Below are 18717 nucleotides of genomic sequence, written 5' to 3'. Positions count from 1 at the left end.
TTAAAAGTAATTTCATTGTCACAATCTTTTTATTACCCACACCACTTCATCGAACGCGGTCTCATCTCATGAATAATATTGAAGGCTAGCCTCATGACGTTTAACGCCGGCTACCTTCACACTAGTCATGCTAATTCTAACATCGCATTGCAACCGATACAGACTTAAAACAAGCTAGGGTTTCCGTGCATTGTGTCAGCGAAGCATAGACGGATTCATACTTTGTTCATTCACCCGTTCAATTTTTGGCGAAGCCATGATCTGCTAGCGCTCTGCCTGCGTTCAAGCTAAAAACCTTTACGTAAAAACTAGGCGACATACGGTTACAACATAGATGGAACAATTCAAACATAATCCGCTTACACTGGCCTAAAGTCCAAATGACCAACAATTATGGGTATGGCTCGCTTTTCCGTATTTGTGTTCAGTTCCCTACGGCAAATGTTTTATCCACTCTTAGTGAGATTGGTAGCTTGTCCCAAGCCCTTTTATTCATAAAAATTCCCGGTTGGGAAAGTGCACCAGAAGCTCACAACAACAACATACCACAGGTGGTTAGTCTGAAAGCTATTATCCATATCTTCAACTCATATGAATACCTGGGTTGGAAAGTGCACCTGAAGACTTCACTGGCCACCCAAAGTCTGAGTTACCTATCAATTATGGGTATGTGCACATTTTTCAGTCTTTGTGTACAGTTTCCTACGGCAAAGTTTTTACCCACACCTAGTGGGATTGAAAGCTTGTTCCAGGCCCTTTTATTCATGGAAATGCCAGGGTGGGAAAGTGCACCGGAAGCTCACAACAACATACCAAATTTTTCATTTTTCAGCACAGGGGTGGTGGCAGGAATGGCTATCCTCCCGTTTCCCTACGGCAAAGTTCTTGACCACAGGTGGTTAGTTTGAAAGCTATTATCCATATCTTCAACTCATATGAATACCTGGGTGGGAAAGTGCACCTGAAGACTTCACTGGCCACCCAAAGTCTGAGTTACCTATCAATTATGGGTATGGGCACATTTTTCAGTCTTTGTGTACAGTTCCCTACGGCAAAGTTTTTACCCACACCAAGTGGGATTGAAAGCTTGTCCCAGGCCCTTTTATTCATGGAAATGTCCGGGTGGGAAAGTGCACCCCCGTCCGGCCCTTTTACCCAGTATGGTAAAAATAATAACCATTGTCCTAACTTCAAATTATATGACAGTAATTCAATGGCAAAATATACATTATCATTACTTCTCCTGGAAAAAAAATCAGCATAACAGTACCTATATGTGTTGACTGGTTCCCGGAAATTTGGAAGTACAAAAACAGGTACTGAGCAAAATCTGAGCAACAGGGCAAATATTGCCTGCTTTATAATTTCTTTTTTTTTATCATTCAAAAGAGACTTTCAACAAGGGTCCTATAGTGATCCCAAGTCATTAAACTTTCATTTATACCAAAATAAACCAAATATTTCACTTATTGACAAAGTTTTGGCTATATGCGTAGGAACTATTTTGTTTGAAATATGTACTACTTTCTTGTGTGACCTTTTTGACCGGGCCGATATAGTAATTCTTTACCTAAAGGGATTTTAAGGAAATACACGATATTTGAGGATGCCGAGAGTATAGAAAGCCGTTATATGATTTTTCTACCGCATATAGCGTCTTTCTTGTTCAGTTTAACTTTTTATTTTTCTCACCGTAAATTGACATCTGCACTAATGTACTAAGATTGTTTTATTCTGTTTTACAATACTTAATACACCTCTGAATCTTGAGACTTGGTTTAGCCGTTATGTACTAAGATTGCTTTTTATTAATTCATCTATACTATATGTAGTTATTGTTACACGTTAAAAATCTTAGTTTAAAGTATCGCAAACAAATAACATTCCAGATACTTTTGGTTTTTTTAACTTGTTTTGTTTTTTTTATTGTTTTTTTTTCATTCATTTTTTGCAAGGAACGAAGATCTCTATTTTATATAAATGTATAATGCCATGTAATATAAAATCTTCAAATACTGAATTACTGATTTAGAGCATAAGCCTTGAGCAAGTACGCTACTCACGTTAATTGTTAGAAAGATTGAAATCCAAAGTAAAACTTAAACAAAATTAATTACTTTTTCCTTTCTAAAAAGGATATGTATTTATTATTCCGTCCCCTATTTATTGCAAATGTAGACATATGTGGTTCATTAAACATTTAAAAGCGATATATTACGTATTTCTTATTAGTAGAACGTTGTAGCATAATGTCAATTTGTGATTTTCAGACATATCTCTGAATGATTCTCTAACGTGTTGATGCTCATTGTTAAGTTTAGTGGTCGATAGAATTGGTCGCTAGCTTGATTGGTCGCTGGAATTGGTCGCTAGCTTGAGTCTGGTCCCATCTCCAGCTAAGGGGTTAAATTGAAGTTCACATGAATACGGATTCACAAGGAGAGATTTTGCATGGTCGAATCATTCACTTGCAAGACAATTATACATCAGCGATGCTTTTGAGCTTATTTCGACAAACTTGGGTCGAACTAACTTCTAATGACGAAATATTATTTCAAGATTCCGCTTTTATTAATATTTGAAACAAAAAGATTTGTATTTAGATTTTGTCTAAATCGTAGCTAATGCCCCTTTAATCATTCAAAAATCTTCTTCAGAAGTCAAGATATTGTTCTTGAAAATATATTTTTCTTGCGTCAGTTGAAGTGTTGGGAAATGATCCGAACGCGGATTCAACAAGGTTGTGGCATCTACGCCACTGGTGCAGAAAGGTATCACTTTATACAAAGAGTGGCTTATGTCATATATGCATGGAAGAAGAAAACGGATACTACACACACATTGTTTATCAGCTGTTTTCTGTAGTATGCACCCTTGATATACTTAAGTGTGTTTGTCATGCTTTGGGAAACTACACTGAAAACTAACTTTCAAGGGAAGATTTTAAATTAAAAACTTTCATTATGGAATACCAGTACTGTAAACAGTCGGCAACAACTCCTGTTCTATAACCGGAAGAAAAAGACAAAAAAAAATTAAGAAAAAAAAACCCGTTATTTATCCTATACACATGATACAAAAATTTGATATAATGAATGATTATTTCAAGAGATGCGTTCAAATAACAATATGGTGTTTATAAGTATTTAGTATGACGATAAATTTTTACTTCTGTTCTCCATAAATCAAATTTATTCGTTCAGTGTATGTTTACTTGTTTTTGTTAATATGTCTTTTTGATTGAGTTAAGCCATTTCAATTGATATTTTATAGTGTGTCTTTCTATGTTGTAATGTTACACTATTATTTCAGGTTCGGGTAAAGGTCGGCGCCTGTTAAAACTTTGAACCCCGCCACATTCTATATGTGACTGTCCCAAGTCAGGAGCCTGTAATTGAGTGGTTGTCTATATTGCTGTTTCTCATATTTGTTTTTCGTTTATTGTTTTGCATAGTTTGTTCTTATGTTTTACCGTTACATCACTGTCCCAGATTAGGGGGAGGGTTTGGCGCACAAAACTAGCTCAAACCCGCTGCATTTGTTTCCAACTGTCTTAAAAAGGAACCTGTTGTTCAGTGGTTGTCGTTTGTTGATGTGGTTCATAAGTGTTTCTCGTTTTTCGTTTTTTAGGCAGTTAAGCTGCCTTATGCTAGCACTCTATATTTGCCTTTTTCCCAACGAATGCTGAAAAAGGTGCCATTGTTATTATCTAGCAGGCTAATAGGTTATTTATAACTAATTGGACACTTTTTTCATACTTTTAATTCTGGAATACACAAAAAAATATGACCAGAATAACCTTAAATGATCGTCGAACAACGTAAAATAATTGACGTTGCACATAGGAAATAGTGCTCAATAGAAATCCGTACATTGTTTATTATCCCGTGTGCTTTTGGTTAAGATGTCAAAGAACAATTGTATGAAACACAGTGGCGGATCCAAAACTTTTTATAACGGGGGCCGCTGACTGACCTAAGGGGGGCCCGCTCCAGTCATGCTTCAGTGATTCCCTATATAATCAACCAAATTTTTCCCACGAAAGGGGGGGCCCGGGCCCCCCAGGCGACCCCCCCCCCCCGGATCCGCCTATGAAATATTTCATCGCCGAAAATTTCTAAATACAAGTCGTTTACATTACATGCGCAGGAATATTGTTTGTCGGGAATTTTAACCTAGAAGACGAAACGTAAATATCAAGGATTTATAACTAACGTCCTTGTAAATTTGGAGGATTCTGATGATATAAAGGTAAATATTATTAATCAGTATGTTTTTTTTAAATGTTTTTGTTTGTTTGGTTAGAGATAAATGTGGTTATTTAATTGATCTTGATTAAATGTATGCACATTTGAATTCCTTCGAATAACTGGCCTTAAGGTCAAATCAAGTTGTTGTTATATATAAATGAAATAAAACGAGAGATGTGATTGGTCTATGTAAAGGTCATTGAAAAAATGGACTAATCAGGTCACTCGTTTCATTTCATTCATTACAAAATAGGTTCTGTCAGGGTTTGAGAATAAGAAAGTAGGATTGCTATGAAAGTAGGTTAATTTTATATACCTTACATGTTAAAAGCAAGCAGTGGTGTCAAATTCAGTATATGTATGTCTAAAAACCTTCCAGTTAATAGATCACATCCAATTTGAAAAACAGATATATGTAGAATAAAATATGAAATATAACAAGCAAAGTCTATCCCTATTATACTGAGTGTCATTATTTTAAATGTGTTAGGTAAATACTGATGGAAATACTGGGAATTCTGAAATTTATGTGATCTTTTTATTCATGCGTAAAATGCAACAGGACATACTGCATATAGCAAATATAAAATCTCTTGATTTAAATTTTTGTACTTTTTTGATTTTTGATAAGAGACTGAAATCACATTTATTAAAACTTATATTTGAGATCGTCATCAAAGATTTGCAATATTTAATCATAAATGGATGCATTAATTTTGGAATTCACAATATAATTCTGTCAGATAGACCTATCAGAAACCATGTGTCAACATAACACAGACATGACGGAGGCAAATGCAATGATTTTTTAAAATCAATAAATGAAAGCCAAATATCTCAAAACGTTGTTGTCTCAATACTTAATTCCAAAGCAGGAACTAAAATGCATGTACAGGGGTATCATGGGTAATTTAGTCACACTATGCAGACAGCTCTAGTTATTAATGTAAGCGTTTATTATCCCAGCATCGATGCTATCTAACAGTTAATGCATTATTAGTGTCAAGCAAAAAGATAAAAATGGCCTTCCAGATGTCATAATTATTTATACTAAAACATTATATATTAAATGACATGCATATATTCATGGATTAATAAATGAAATAATTATTTAACATAATTTTATCCCTCAAACTGATAACTTTTTGAAAAAAATCAAAGTTTTTAATCTGAAACTTAAACTAGAGGCTCTAAAGAGCCTGTGTCGCTCACCTTGATCTATGTGCATATCAAACAAAGGACACTCTCCAACATTGTAGACGAGAATAGACTTCATGACAAAAATCTCTATTTTGTTGATCTTGTATTAATGATCTTTTAGTCTGTTTAGTTTCTCTCTATCTTCTTTAGTTTTTGCTCAAAACACAAAAGAAGGTAAAAAAAAATCCTCATTTAAGGGCAATCACTCCTATAAAGGGTGACAGTCTACTAACTATATCGACAAAATTTGACTTTTTGATAAATCTTGCCTTGCTGATCATTTTTGTAATTTAAAGTGTTTATTTATCTATTATAATTTAAATCATATAAGACATAAAGGAAAAAAAAATGTTTCTCTCTAAATATCGTAATTTTCATGATAATAAGCAAAAATGAAAAAAATGGTAAAATTTGTCATTTATGGGCAATAACTCCTATAAGAATTTGTCTAACAGTTTTGACGTATATGACAATTGGTAGAGCTCATTATTCTGAACATTTTTGCTCCTTTCAGATTTTCTCTATTTATAACGGTTCAAAAAATAATAGACAAAACTTGCATTTTACCCCTATGTTCTATTTTTAGCCATGCCAGATTTGCTCTTAATGCTTTGGTTTCAGAGATATAAGCCAAAATCTACATTTTACCCCTATGTTCTATTTTTAGCCATGGCGGCCATGTTGGTTGGTAGGCGGGGACATCGGACACATTTTTAAACTAGATACCCTAATGATGATTGTGGCCAAGTTTAGTTAAATTTATATCAAGATTTTTGTGAAAGATTTTAAAATTTTTGAAAAAATTGTTAAAAATTGACTATAAAAGGCAATAACTCCTCAAGGGATCAATTGACCATTTTGGTCATGTCGACTTATTTGTAGATCTTACTTTGCTGAACATTATTGCTGTTTACAGTTTATCTCTATCTATAATAATATTCAAGATAATAACCAAAAACTGCAAAATTTCCTTAAAATTACCAATTCAGGGCAGCAACCCAACAATGGGTTGTCTGATTTGTCTGAAAATTTCAGGGCAGATATATCATGTCAGATTTGCTCTTCATGCTTTGGTTTCAGAGATATAAGCCAAAATCTACATTTTACCCCTATGTTCTATTTTTAGCCATGGTGGCCATCTTGGTTGGCGGACCGTGTCATCGGACACATTTTTTAAACTAGATACCCCAATGATGATTGTGGCCAAGTTTGGTTAAATTTGGTCCAGGAATTTAGAGGAGAAGATTTTTGTAAAAGTTAACGACGACGGACGACGGACGACTGACGCCGGACGCCAAGTGATGAGAAAAGCTCTCTTGGCCTTTTAGGCCAGGTGAGCTAAAAAGGATATCCCATAGATGGCTTTACATGGACAAAACTAATGCATAATATATATATTATACATGCAGCTTTTTTTGCTATTTGTCAAAATAAACAATATAACTATTTGTATTTGTTATTATTTCAGCTCGATTCCAATTTTTGGCTTATCCTAGAAGAGGCAAGACATACATGTACAATACATAATTCTCTCTAGTAGCTGGATTGACTAGTCACAACAATAATTCCATAACAGCAATGAAACTCTAGACCATAATGATGTTTTGAAGATTTTACATGTATATCTACAGATATGATCAATTTTGAAGATTTTTACCCGGTCTCATCATATATTGACTAGTCAGACAAATTTTGGTTCAGGTTTCTGACAGGAATTATTACAAAATTGCCAGCGGTTACAACACATGAATATTATTTGTTATTAAGTTTGCCTATCGGTCCAGCAATTTTAAGAAACTGTCTAACGATACTTTCAGAACTATGATATGTCAGAATCTGTGTAACTGTTATTACAAAGAGAGATATTTTTGCACACTAAGAAGTATACCCAGACCAGTTATCAGAAACTTTGTGCAACAAGTTATATAAAGATAGTTTGAATTCATGATATTGATGCATTGTGCAGAAACATGAAATATGTTAGTTTGTATAATTGACAATCCAAGAGCAAGGTTAAATTGTACCAAGAAGAATTACTAATTAAGCAGCTGTATTTCGATTATGGATTTTAAATTTTTTTTTATTTACTAAATACATTTTTGTCACTTATTCTTGATATCCAAGAAATGAAAAATATAAAAATAATAAAAAAAAGAAGGACAAAATATTTGTATTAAACTTGTTGTAAATTTTAGATTAGACCTTTAGAAGTACAATAATGTATATATTGCATCATTGCTAACCCAACAACATCAGCATTTTGTGTAATATAATATACACCACTTCAGATTGTTTCAAGTATGATTAAATCAGTTTGTGTGCAGAGTGGCACCAGCTGATCCAACTAAAACCGCTAATGTCAATGAATGTGGCATATGAAAACTCTAGTACATAGTGGAATTAAACCAAACACCACTGTGGGACACCATAATTCTGATAAGAATGTTCCTCCATAAGTTAAATTCATTCCACAGTGTATGGAGAAGTATGGAGAAGTTGACAGAAGTTAACTGCTATAGGTCACCATACAGCCTCTAACAATGAGCAAACCCATACCGCATAGTAAGCTTTAAAAGGCCCCGAAGTGACAAATATAAAACAAGTCTAACAATAAAACTAGCAGCCTGATTTATGCACAAAACAATAATGAAAAACAAATATGATATACATGCAGCAACAATCAACAACCACCGAATTACAGGGTCCTGACTATGGACAGGTAAATACAGAATGTGGCGGGTAAAACATGTTAGCTGGCAACAAACCCTCCCCTTACCTGGGACAGTGTACGTACATCTGCTCAGACATTGAATCTTTAAAAAAGGATACATATTTTTAAATAATTCAAAAAATAAAGTAAATAACTTTTAAAAACAAATGGTAGGATAGTGAATACAGTACAGTACAAACATTTTTTGATACTTGAAATATATCTGTGATAAATAATTAAACCAATTCTTCCCCAATATTCAACATAACTTTTGCCATGTTTGCCTTGGATTTTTTCCCCCGCGTAACGCGTTGCGGGGACATGGAAATACCGGGCGTCCGTCCGTCTGTGTGTCCGGACGTCTGTGTGTCCGTCCGTTCGTCCGTCCGGTCTTGTTAGCGCTCTCATGGGTACAATTCTTGCCAGATTTTTATAAAACTTATACTATAGGTTAATATCAGCAATATCTCGGACAAATAAAATGGTGGATGATCAACTTTTTTATAAAGAGTTATTCCCCTTAGAAATATTAAATTTATGGAAAATGGCCTCGTTAGCGCTCTCACGGGTACAATTCTTGTCAGATTTTTATAAAACTTATACTATAGGTTAATATCAGCCATATCCCGGACAAGTTCTAAAATGGTGAATGATCGACTTTTTTTAAAAAAGTTATGTCCCTTAGAAATATTAAATTTATGGAAAATGGCCTCGTTAGCGCTCTCACGGGTACAATTCTTGCCAGATTTTTTATAAAACTTATACTATAGGTTAATATCAGCAGTATCCCGGACAAGTTCTAAAATGGTGGACGATCGACTTTTTTAAAAGAGTTATGTCCCTTGGAAATATTAAATTTATGGAAAATGGCCTCGTTAGCGCTCTCACGGGTACAATTCTTGTCAGATTTTTTTATAAAACTTATACTATAGGTTAATATCAGCAATATCTCAGACAAGTTCTAAAATGGTGGACGATCGACTTTTTTTTAAATGAGTTATGCCCTTTGGAAATATTAAATAAGTGCAACGCGGGGGACATTGGAACTCTGTTCTTTTATTTAATTAACTGCCTTTAGCACTCACAGTGCTTTGATTATATAGATTAGAACGTTGGTTTTCCTGTTTGAGAATTGTTTTACACTAGTCATTTTGGGGCCCTTTATAGCTTGCTGTTCGGTGTGAGCCAAGGCTCCGTGTTGAAGGCCGTACTTTGACCTATAATTGTTTACTTTTTACACATTGTGACTTGGATGTAGAGTTGTCTCATTGGCACTCATACCACATCTTCCTATTTATATGAACTATTTCAATAAATCAAAAATTTTTTTCTTTTGGTCCAGTCACTTAAAGAATCTACCGATTGGTTGTGTAATTTTTAGCTTATCTAAACACATCTGCCCAGTGAGCTATTGCGAACACCTGTCGCCCGTATTAAAAAGTCCTCTTATATTTATATCTACTTAAGTTTATCCTTCTTTATCAGTATCTAATACATACACATATAAGGTAACTAAATAATATGATAATCTTTATTTCAACTAAATACAATGTTCCAGAAAATCAACATTTTTCTATGAATTAAACGACAGAGAAATCTTTTGAAAACGCTCGAGATGTTTTCAGGTGAGGGAACATTTAATCGACGATATCACAGATGTATGTAAGATTTCGAATATAACTTGGACGTGTTGAATTTTAATTGTTTTATGTGTTTGAAAATCACATGGTTGAAAAAAATATCAATAGAGAACATTTGAGTTGTTCAAATGAGCATACGATTGTAAATGGAAAGGCGTACTGTCAACGTATATTTGTTCCGCCTAACAGAAGTTCCACTGGGATCTTGGTTATAAACAATGCCATAATATCTTTTCCTGTTGGAACAAATATTTTATACCCTTAATTCCCTTAGGAACAAATACTGTAATATTTGTTCCAATGGAAATAATATCACAGAATATTTCTTCCCCTTGGAATACCTGTTTTGCATTTTTTCGCTACGGATATAATGATAGGTTTGACGCATTAAAAATAATGCGATGACCATTTAATTATTTTATATTAAGGAACGGAAATTCATGTGCTAACATCTTCTCATATTGTCTCGCATGTAACAAAAGTCGCGGAAGCGAGTCATAATGATCCTGCATTCAATCGTCGACGTCGTCAACGTTAAAGTTCAGTTCAATATTCTATTAGACATCAATCACTTTGTCAAACCCTTCACCATGGACACAGTTATGATAACTGATAACTGGATTTAGTTTTTTCACTAAACATTTACAGTTTTTTTTTCACACAATATTTAGATAGATTTAGTTTAAGGTGTATTTTTTTATATCAAGCATTTTGTCAAACCTTCATGGAATTTTAGGAAACTTGGACAGCAGCTTTTTCTTGATCAAGGGATATCTGCACCGTATAAACGGTCACATTAATCAAGATGAAAGATCATTAAACTGATTAAGTATTGACCATCAACTCTTTGATATAATTGACCATCAACTCTTTGATATAATTGACCACGCCACACTGGAGCTAAATTTTGATATTTTTCCCCACTTTTCTGAATTTACTAATAAATGGACTTTGTTTGTAGTTAACATGTGCATATGTTGCAGTGATTTGTCAAACAATTGTGATTTTGTAAAATCCCTGAAATTGTTAGGCATTTTATAAAATCACTGAAAAGATTGCTAGTGATTTTATAAAATAAGAAGTTTAAACTTAATATCTGAAATGTATTTTTCTTAATACAAAATTTGCCAGTGGACGTTAAGCAACCAACAATCAATCAATCTTAATATAAATAGACCATTATTTTTTTCAATATATTCATTTAATATACATTACTAGTTTTCACTATTTTACAGTGTCTATGAATGAAAGGCTTATTTACAGATACATGTTTGAATAGCCTACAATTTATAAGTTTTGGTGACATCTGCTATTACTTAATAGTATACATGTTGTTTTTTTTTTTGTAATTTTTTCTTATTTTTCAAGATGAAACATGTGAAATTACATACTACAGTATTAGACACAAATTATAAAGAGTTAAGTAACACTTGTAAGATTGATCAAATCATAATGGTATAATAAGATATAAATTTTACAATTGATTTTGTTAATTAATTGCTGCTTCTAACAATTGCCACTTGTGATCCATTTTTATTTTTTGTGCAGGGGTTAAGAAACATACAGAGTATTTTTCTATATTAATCCAATACAAAATATACTACCCCACCATATTTTGTGGGCAATATGCTCTTACATTTACATTTGTATATATAGTATTTAAATAACAACAAGATATTATCAACTGTTTTACTGTTGACAAAATCCTCAGACACACCTAAAATGACCTCTTTTGCACTGAAAGGCAAGAAGATGTCATAATTTCTAATCCAATCTTTAATGGATAACCAGAAGTTTTGTGTAACATTACATTCCCAAAAAATGTGAAAAATATTTTCTCTAATTTCTGAACAAAATGTACATAGTTCAGTTTCTTTTAATTTACAGTTCAATAAAAAAGAATTACATGGTAGAATCCTATGAACAATCTTAAATTGAAAATTTTGTAAAAACGAATTTCTGGTTACAATGAAGGGCATGGAATATATAGCATTCCAATCTTCAATCTGCGTATTTAAATCTATTTCCCATTTATTACGGGAAGATAATGATAATACTTTATTATCCTCCAGAAATAATTTATAGAAAAATTTACAAGATTTTGGTTCTTTTTTAACTTTATCTACTAATTTATTTTCAATATTATCAAGCTTAGAACTACCTTCTATCCTACTTTTCCATCTATTCGGAATAGCACTTAAAATACCATAAAACTCTACAAAATTAGAATTGATATTATACTTTTTTTTAAATTCTTCATATGAGAATAATGTATTATTATCCGACACCAGATCATTAATAAAAAATATACAATTTTCAATATATTTAACCTTCAAAATCATCTTGCCATCCATTTTAATGTTTGTGTTTAGCCATATGGTATACATGTTGTTGGTTTTTTTTTACATCTCCACATTGAAGAACTTCATACCGTGACCTTATCAATGATATTAAACAAAGTTTATTTTTCATTCGATTTTGATCTAAGAGTGGAGAAAATATAGAAAATTATTTATCCCAATGTGATAGCATGGATGTACACCAATTACTACAGTATCTAAGATATGACCAAAGCAATTGAAGTATGGTCAAGGTGACTTACTTTTGCCTTAACTTTTTAACTGATCATGAAAAATCTATGATGATATTATTTTGGGTTTGAGTCAGACAAATGTCTCCGTGTCTTCGTGTGGACTTCTATCATGTGAACAAGCACGTGAATATTCCAGCTCGGCCTGTCGGTCCAGCACAAAACAGGGTTCATGGTCACATCCTGATATGCATCAAATACTTGCTTACGGAAATCATGGCCTAATCCAAACAAATTCTTACTCCTTGCATGTGTTTTTCTCTTCTTACGAAGGTAATCAATTTAATGTATTAATGAACAGCTTTACAAAATATTTAAACAAAACGATTGATTATTTTACGAATTTGCTGAATTTAATCAGTGAATCTGTGAAACATATCTAAATTATTTCAGGGATTTTGTATAATCCCTAGTCAAAATCAGGAATTTTATACAATCACTATAATCAATTCACTGATTTTACAAAACTCCTGAAATTTCAGGCATTTTGAAAAAGTGACTATAATAAATAGACAGAAACAGTAAAAATGTTCAGCGCAATAAGATCTACAAATCAGTGGTCGAAATTGTCAACCGACTCCTTACAGATTCCCCCCTCCTGAATGATGATTTTTACCAATTTTTTTTTGCATTTTTGTTAAAAACAATTGGAGTTAGAGAGAATCTTTAACAATCAAAGACCAGCAAAATAAGATCAACAAGTAAGTCTCAACATGGCAAAATTGTCACACTTATTAAAGGACATATTGCTATTAAATGACGTTTTGTTTTATCTCTTTAATAAATAGTACAAACTGTAAACAGTTCAAATGATCATCAATAAAACACATACAAAAATGCCACTAAATAAGATCTACAAATAAGCAAAACATAAATGATTGCAGTAAAGGAAAAAAACATATATTAAAACGGCATATTTTAACAAGGTGAGCGATTCAGGCTCTTTGGAGCTTCTTGTTTATAATGCAATAATATTTTCCAAATTAAAAGTGATTAATTATTTTTTTATTATAAGTAAGTGATTATTTAGAAGAGACATGGTCGTTTATACTAATAGAAACAAAAATAATCAGTATTGGTATAAAAATGCTTTAACTTCTACAAGTACCTAATTTTGACATTGAGCTTTAGCTAAGAAAATCCTTTATGAGTAGGAACTCATAGACAATTTACAACAATATCAGACCAGCTTACCATCTTATTTGACCTTTCTCACGCAATTTGGGTATAACATAATTTACTCCAAAAAGGAAAAACTTTGGTATTATTTTTTCGTATGTTGTATTTATCATAATTTATAATTTCTTTCGATTGAAATCGACTAAGCAGCAAGAACTAACAAGCAAGTTGCTTTAATAAAAACATAAGGAATCGTCCAAATATATTATTTGGACCACATATTGCCCTTTTCGTTAATCCTGATTAGACAGCCAGTCGTTTCATTTGCTGCATGTATCATATTATGTACTTAGCACCAGATTGGCAGTACTTATACACAGTGCTTATTACCACAAAACACAGATCAAGTTTGAATTTTGGTGGCGTCACCTATACCGTTCTAGAGTTATGCTCCTTTACAAATGGAAAAATTGCTGAATTTTTCGTTTCCGTTCTCTAACTTAAGTTCACCTCAACTAAATGTTATGAAACTTAAACACAATGCTTATTACCACAAAACACAGATCAAGTTTGAATTTGGGTGGCATCACGTTTACCTTTCTTGAGTTATGCTCTTTACAAATGGAAACATTGCTGGATTTTTTTCGTTTCCGTTCTCTAACTTTTGTTTACCTCAACCAAATGTTATGAAACTTATACACAATGCTTATTACCACAAAACACAGATCAACTTTGAATTTTGGTGGCGTCACTTATACCGTTCTGGAGTTATGCCCCTTTACAAATGGAAACATTGCTGGATTTTTTTCGTTTCCGTTCTCTAACTTAAGTTTGCCTTAACTAAATGTTATAAATCTTATACACAATGCTTATTACTACAAAACACAGATCAAGTTTGAATTTGGGTGGCATCACTTTTACCTTTCTATAGTTATGCCCTTTACAAATGGAAAAAATGCTGAATTTTTTCGTTTCTGTTCTCGAACTTAAGTTTGCTTCAACCAAATGTTATGAAACTCATACACAATGCTTATTACCACAAAACTCAGATCAAGCATGAATTTGGGTAGCGTCACTTTTATTTTTTAACTTTTATTCTTGAGTTATGTCCCTTTATAACGTTATATGCAAGCGGGGGCATCATTTGTGCCCCATGGACACATTCCCCATTTATTTGTCTATCAATTATCTTTTGAAATGTTAAATATTCTAAATATGAAATAAACGTCGTTTGATTAAATTAACCAATGAGAGAATAATTTGTAAAACAAGAGAAAGCAAACTTTTTGCAATGTAAATCTAACTTACTGTTATTCTCCTTACACAGATTTCGACATAGTTTTGACTGGTGTTGATGATGTTTTTTTGTTTGGTTGCGACTTACTAGATACGCAGATAAACGATCGAAAAACAGTTTTACATGAATGGGCACCGCTCTCTTTGTAAGGAAAACAATCCAGGTTATATATAAAGTCCACTCATATTTTCGAGTTCCAATCGATATTATCAATTCATTCTCCCATTGACGTATACTATTGTCAATATAAAACTTCTCGTCCAAATATACATTAACTAGCTTTCAGTAACTACGAGTACTCTCAAATCGTACTTTCGTGTTAATTTGACCTGTTGACACAATTTGTAATGCATTTTTGTAATTTAATGTTTACTTATTTTGTGTTATATCTCGTCTCACTATTTTTAATATGTACCACCTTTGATAAGTATTTAGTATGACGATAAATTTTCACTTCTGTACTCGTACTGTGAACAACAAATTTATTAATTTTGTAAAAAATGTTTACTTCCGTACTCCTAACAACAAAATTATTATTTTTAAATTTACCTGTCTACGTTGTTTAATTTAGCGCCATTTTGTCCCAGGTCAAAGTTGTCTTTTTGACACTGTTCACACCACTTTTTTTTTTAAATAATATTGTATTTATATTGTGTCATAGATCAAACTTATTCGTTTAGCGTATGTTTACTTGTTTTTGCTTAAATGTCTTTAGATCGAGTTAAGCCATTTCAAATGATATTTTATAGTGTGTCTTTTTGCGTTGTAATGTTACACCACTGTCTCAGGTTAGGGTGAAAGTTGGCACCTGTTAAAACGTTTACACCCGCTGCATTTTTATGCACCTGTCTTAAGTCGGGAGCCTGTTGTTCAGTGGTTGTCGTTTGTTGGTGTGTTTCATAAGTGTTTCTCGTTTCTCGTACCATATATGCATCTTCTCATTTATATGACAGCTTGGATGGAGAGTTGTCTCATTGGCACTCATACCACATCTTCTCATTTATATGAACTATTTCAATAAATCAAACATTTTTTCTTTTGGTCCAGTCACTTAAAGAATCTACCGACTGATTGGTCCAGTCACTTAAAGAATCTACCGATTGATTTAATGAAAAAATAATGCAATGTTTGCAGCATTTTGCCATTTGAAATTAATAAAACGTCTACAAAAAATATATTTAAATAACAGACTGGAGTGTATTCGTATTGACTTTTCAACTATATAATGCCATTATTTTATAGAACAATCCACAATAATTGTTAATCATTATATAAAGATAAATGAGATGAACATAGAACCGTCCATTTTAATGAGCATATGATATTTTTCAGATGACTTGACACCCTAACAGCAATTCGACCTGGTATATCAAACAAGTATGTATTTTTTACTGAATAATTTGAAAATCAAATACGTGTACATTGTATTTAGTAGATACTTTTACTTAATGAAAAAGTTTGATAAGTAAACTGCTCTTTGAAACTAAATGATCTACTGTGATGGATAATGCCTTGATCCATATTATGTGAAAATATAATTTGAACTTAACATGTCAAAAATAAAAATGAAAAGATCATTTACCTTGAACTAATAACAAAGTAATGTTGTGATATATCAGTACATTTTGAATTTTTAACCGGATTTTCGAAGTAAAAATCGGTTATTGATTTGGGGATGTACGGTGGGCGGCTGCCAAACAGTGTCCGTTAACACTGGACACTTTTAATTTGCAAAACACTCATTTGCAAATCCGCCGCCGCCTCTCCTTAGACCTACAGTGTCGTGTAAATAACCAAAATGTGCGGAATTACATGGGATTCAATAATTTCATTGCTTTTCTGCTGTTATTATTATATATATTTTGTAATTTGATTTAGAAAAACATGGGATTTTCAATATCCCATGGGATAGGGCAAATCCCATGGGATTGACCATTATCCCATGGGATTTTGGTTAAATCCCATAGGATTTTTTTGGATCCCATGGGATAATTGTAGTCCCATGGGATATTTGTTGTCCCATGGGACAAAAAAAATCCCATGGGACTATAATTATCCCATGGGATTTTCAATATCCCATGGGACAAAATAAAATCCTATGGAATTCAAATTATAAATATACAGTAATGTGTATGTTACAATGAATTCTGTTTGGTAGTAAAAAGTTTATAATATATATATGAGTGTATTTTGTTTTTTTTCATTTTGTCACAAACATGTTTTTAATTTGTTTATAAGACAATAAAGATTATTATTATTTTGGAAATATAATAATATTTAAAGTCAAAAAATAAAATCCTTTAACTGAAATAAAATTATGACGTCTTAATAAAAGAAAAAAATATTGATTTGAAATCTTTGTCTTCTTTGTTTTATTATGAAAAATAGAACTGAAAAAAATATTTCTTATTCTGACTGAATAAATTGACAAAGCACAGTTAATAGTTTACTCTTTTCATGAGGTAAAGTTTTCTTTGTTATAGTTCCATTGCAATACATGAATATGCAAACGATTTGAATCTTATTCCTTTGTGGTGTTCATAATATTACATTTATATTTGTAAATTTATAAAATAAACACTTTTCCTGTTAAGTTTTAGTTTTCTTGTTTCAGCTTGCTATGAACAATTATTCAGTCCACTATATAAGAGTCAAGTAAATAAATTATTTCATCCACTAGAATGTTCCAACAATTCTTAGACAAAACATTTTTGCAATCTGTTCTTCAAAAATCTTCCTCCGACTCCGTACATCTTTATTGGATGGAGCGATTTAAATGAGTGGACAAAGCAAGTTCATTTGGACAACAAAATACTAATATATTTTTTCATTCCTCCCTTCTTTCAATCGATAATTACGTTGTTGCATTTACATGATTAAGTTCTTGAGCATCTATGATCATGATGATATGACTCCTTTTTGTTTATAGTCATTATGTTGAAATTTCCTCTTTCTTATGTAGGAAAAAAAACCACATTCCATTTCAAATTAATAAAAAAATCACACTATGTAGAAAAATATCAACTTTAAGTTTGCTGTTCAGTATTGACCTGTTGAATGATGATCATGAAAACCAAGATGTCTGACCTACAAATACACAAAACTCAAAAATTATAAATGAAGAGAAATACAGCAATAAAATGGCTATTTTATCTTGTTTATGTACATTTTGATAAAAATTTCATTTGAATATTTAAAATTGTAAGAACTCTTATTTCAGTGCTTTGTGTCTATGGTTTTCATATTAGTTGTTTTTTGTGCCTTGTTGCAGTCTTTTGAGTTAAGCCAATTGCAACAAATGTTTACAGTTTGTTCAAATGTTGTGCTGTTATTAAAACCACTGTCCCAGGTTAGGGGTGGGTTGGGTGCTCACTAAATGTTTATTTTATTAGTTGATATTTGCTTTGAATTAGCTGTCAGTAACTGCGAGTACTAATAGATCTGTATGTTGAGTCTTTTTTGTTAAAGGGAAAGAATAAATTTCCAGCCACATCCAGTCTGTGTTTTTGGTAGCTGTTTTTCTGCTTTGTTGCATTCTAATGAGTTAATAAAATTGAGAATGAAAACGGGAATGTATCAAAATAACCTGACCCAAGAGCAGAAAAAAACCCTTTTCAACTGATTTTATAGTTTTTATATTGAACTGACACTTACACCACTGTCCTTAATTAGAGGAGGATTTGGCGCCAGCAAACATGTTAAACCATGCCACATTTTGTAAGTGTCTGTCCCAAGTCAGGGGTCTATTATTCAGTGGTTGTCAATTGTTGCTATATATCATATTTGTTTTTTGTTTATTGTTTTGTGCAAAAATCAGGCACTTGGCTTTCACCTTTGTGGTGTTTCCCCCAAGCATGTTTAGCATGGATAGACACCATGCCCTTTTTAAATGACGCCATGCCCTTATTGAA

The 18717-nt window shown here is 32.3% G+C and overlaps 1 protein-coding gene across 8 annotated transcripts in view; it reads left to right on the top strand.

Moving 5' to 3' along the window:
* Positions 1-18717, top strand: part of LOC127731003 (glycoprotein-N-acetylgalactosamine 3-beta-galactosyltransferase 1-B-like) — a 155689-nt gene that overhangs the window by 24833 nt on the left and 112139 nt on the right. For all 8 annotated transcript variants that reach the window (XM_052239719.1, XM_052239714.1, XM_052239720.1 and 5 more), the window contains exon 2: positions 16139-16183. In XM_052239719.1, coding sequence (XP_052095679.1) covers position 16183 — 1 coding nt within the window. In that variant the 5' untranslated portion in view covers positions 16139-16182. The remainder of the gene's footprint in view (positions 1-16138; positions 16184-18717) is intronic.

The sequence above is a fragment of the Mytilus californianus genome, unplaced genomic scaffold (genome assembly GCF_021869535.1).
Source record: "Mytilus californianus isolate M0D057914Y unplaced genomic scaffold, xbMytCali1.0.p SCAF_2, whole genome shotgun sequence".
NCBI lineage: Eukaryota > Metazoa > Mollusca > Bivalvia > Mytilida > Mytilidae > Mytilus > Mytilus californianus.
Note: the sequence above shows the minus strand (reverse complement) of the source record. Positions and strands in the feature narration are given on the sequence as shown.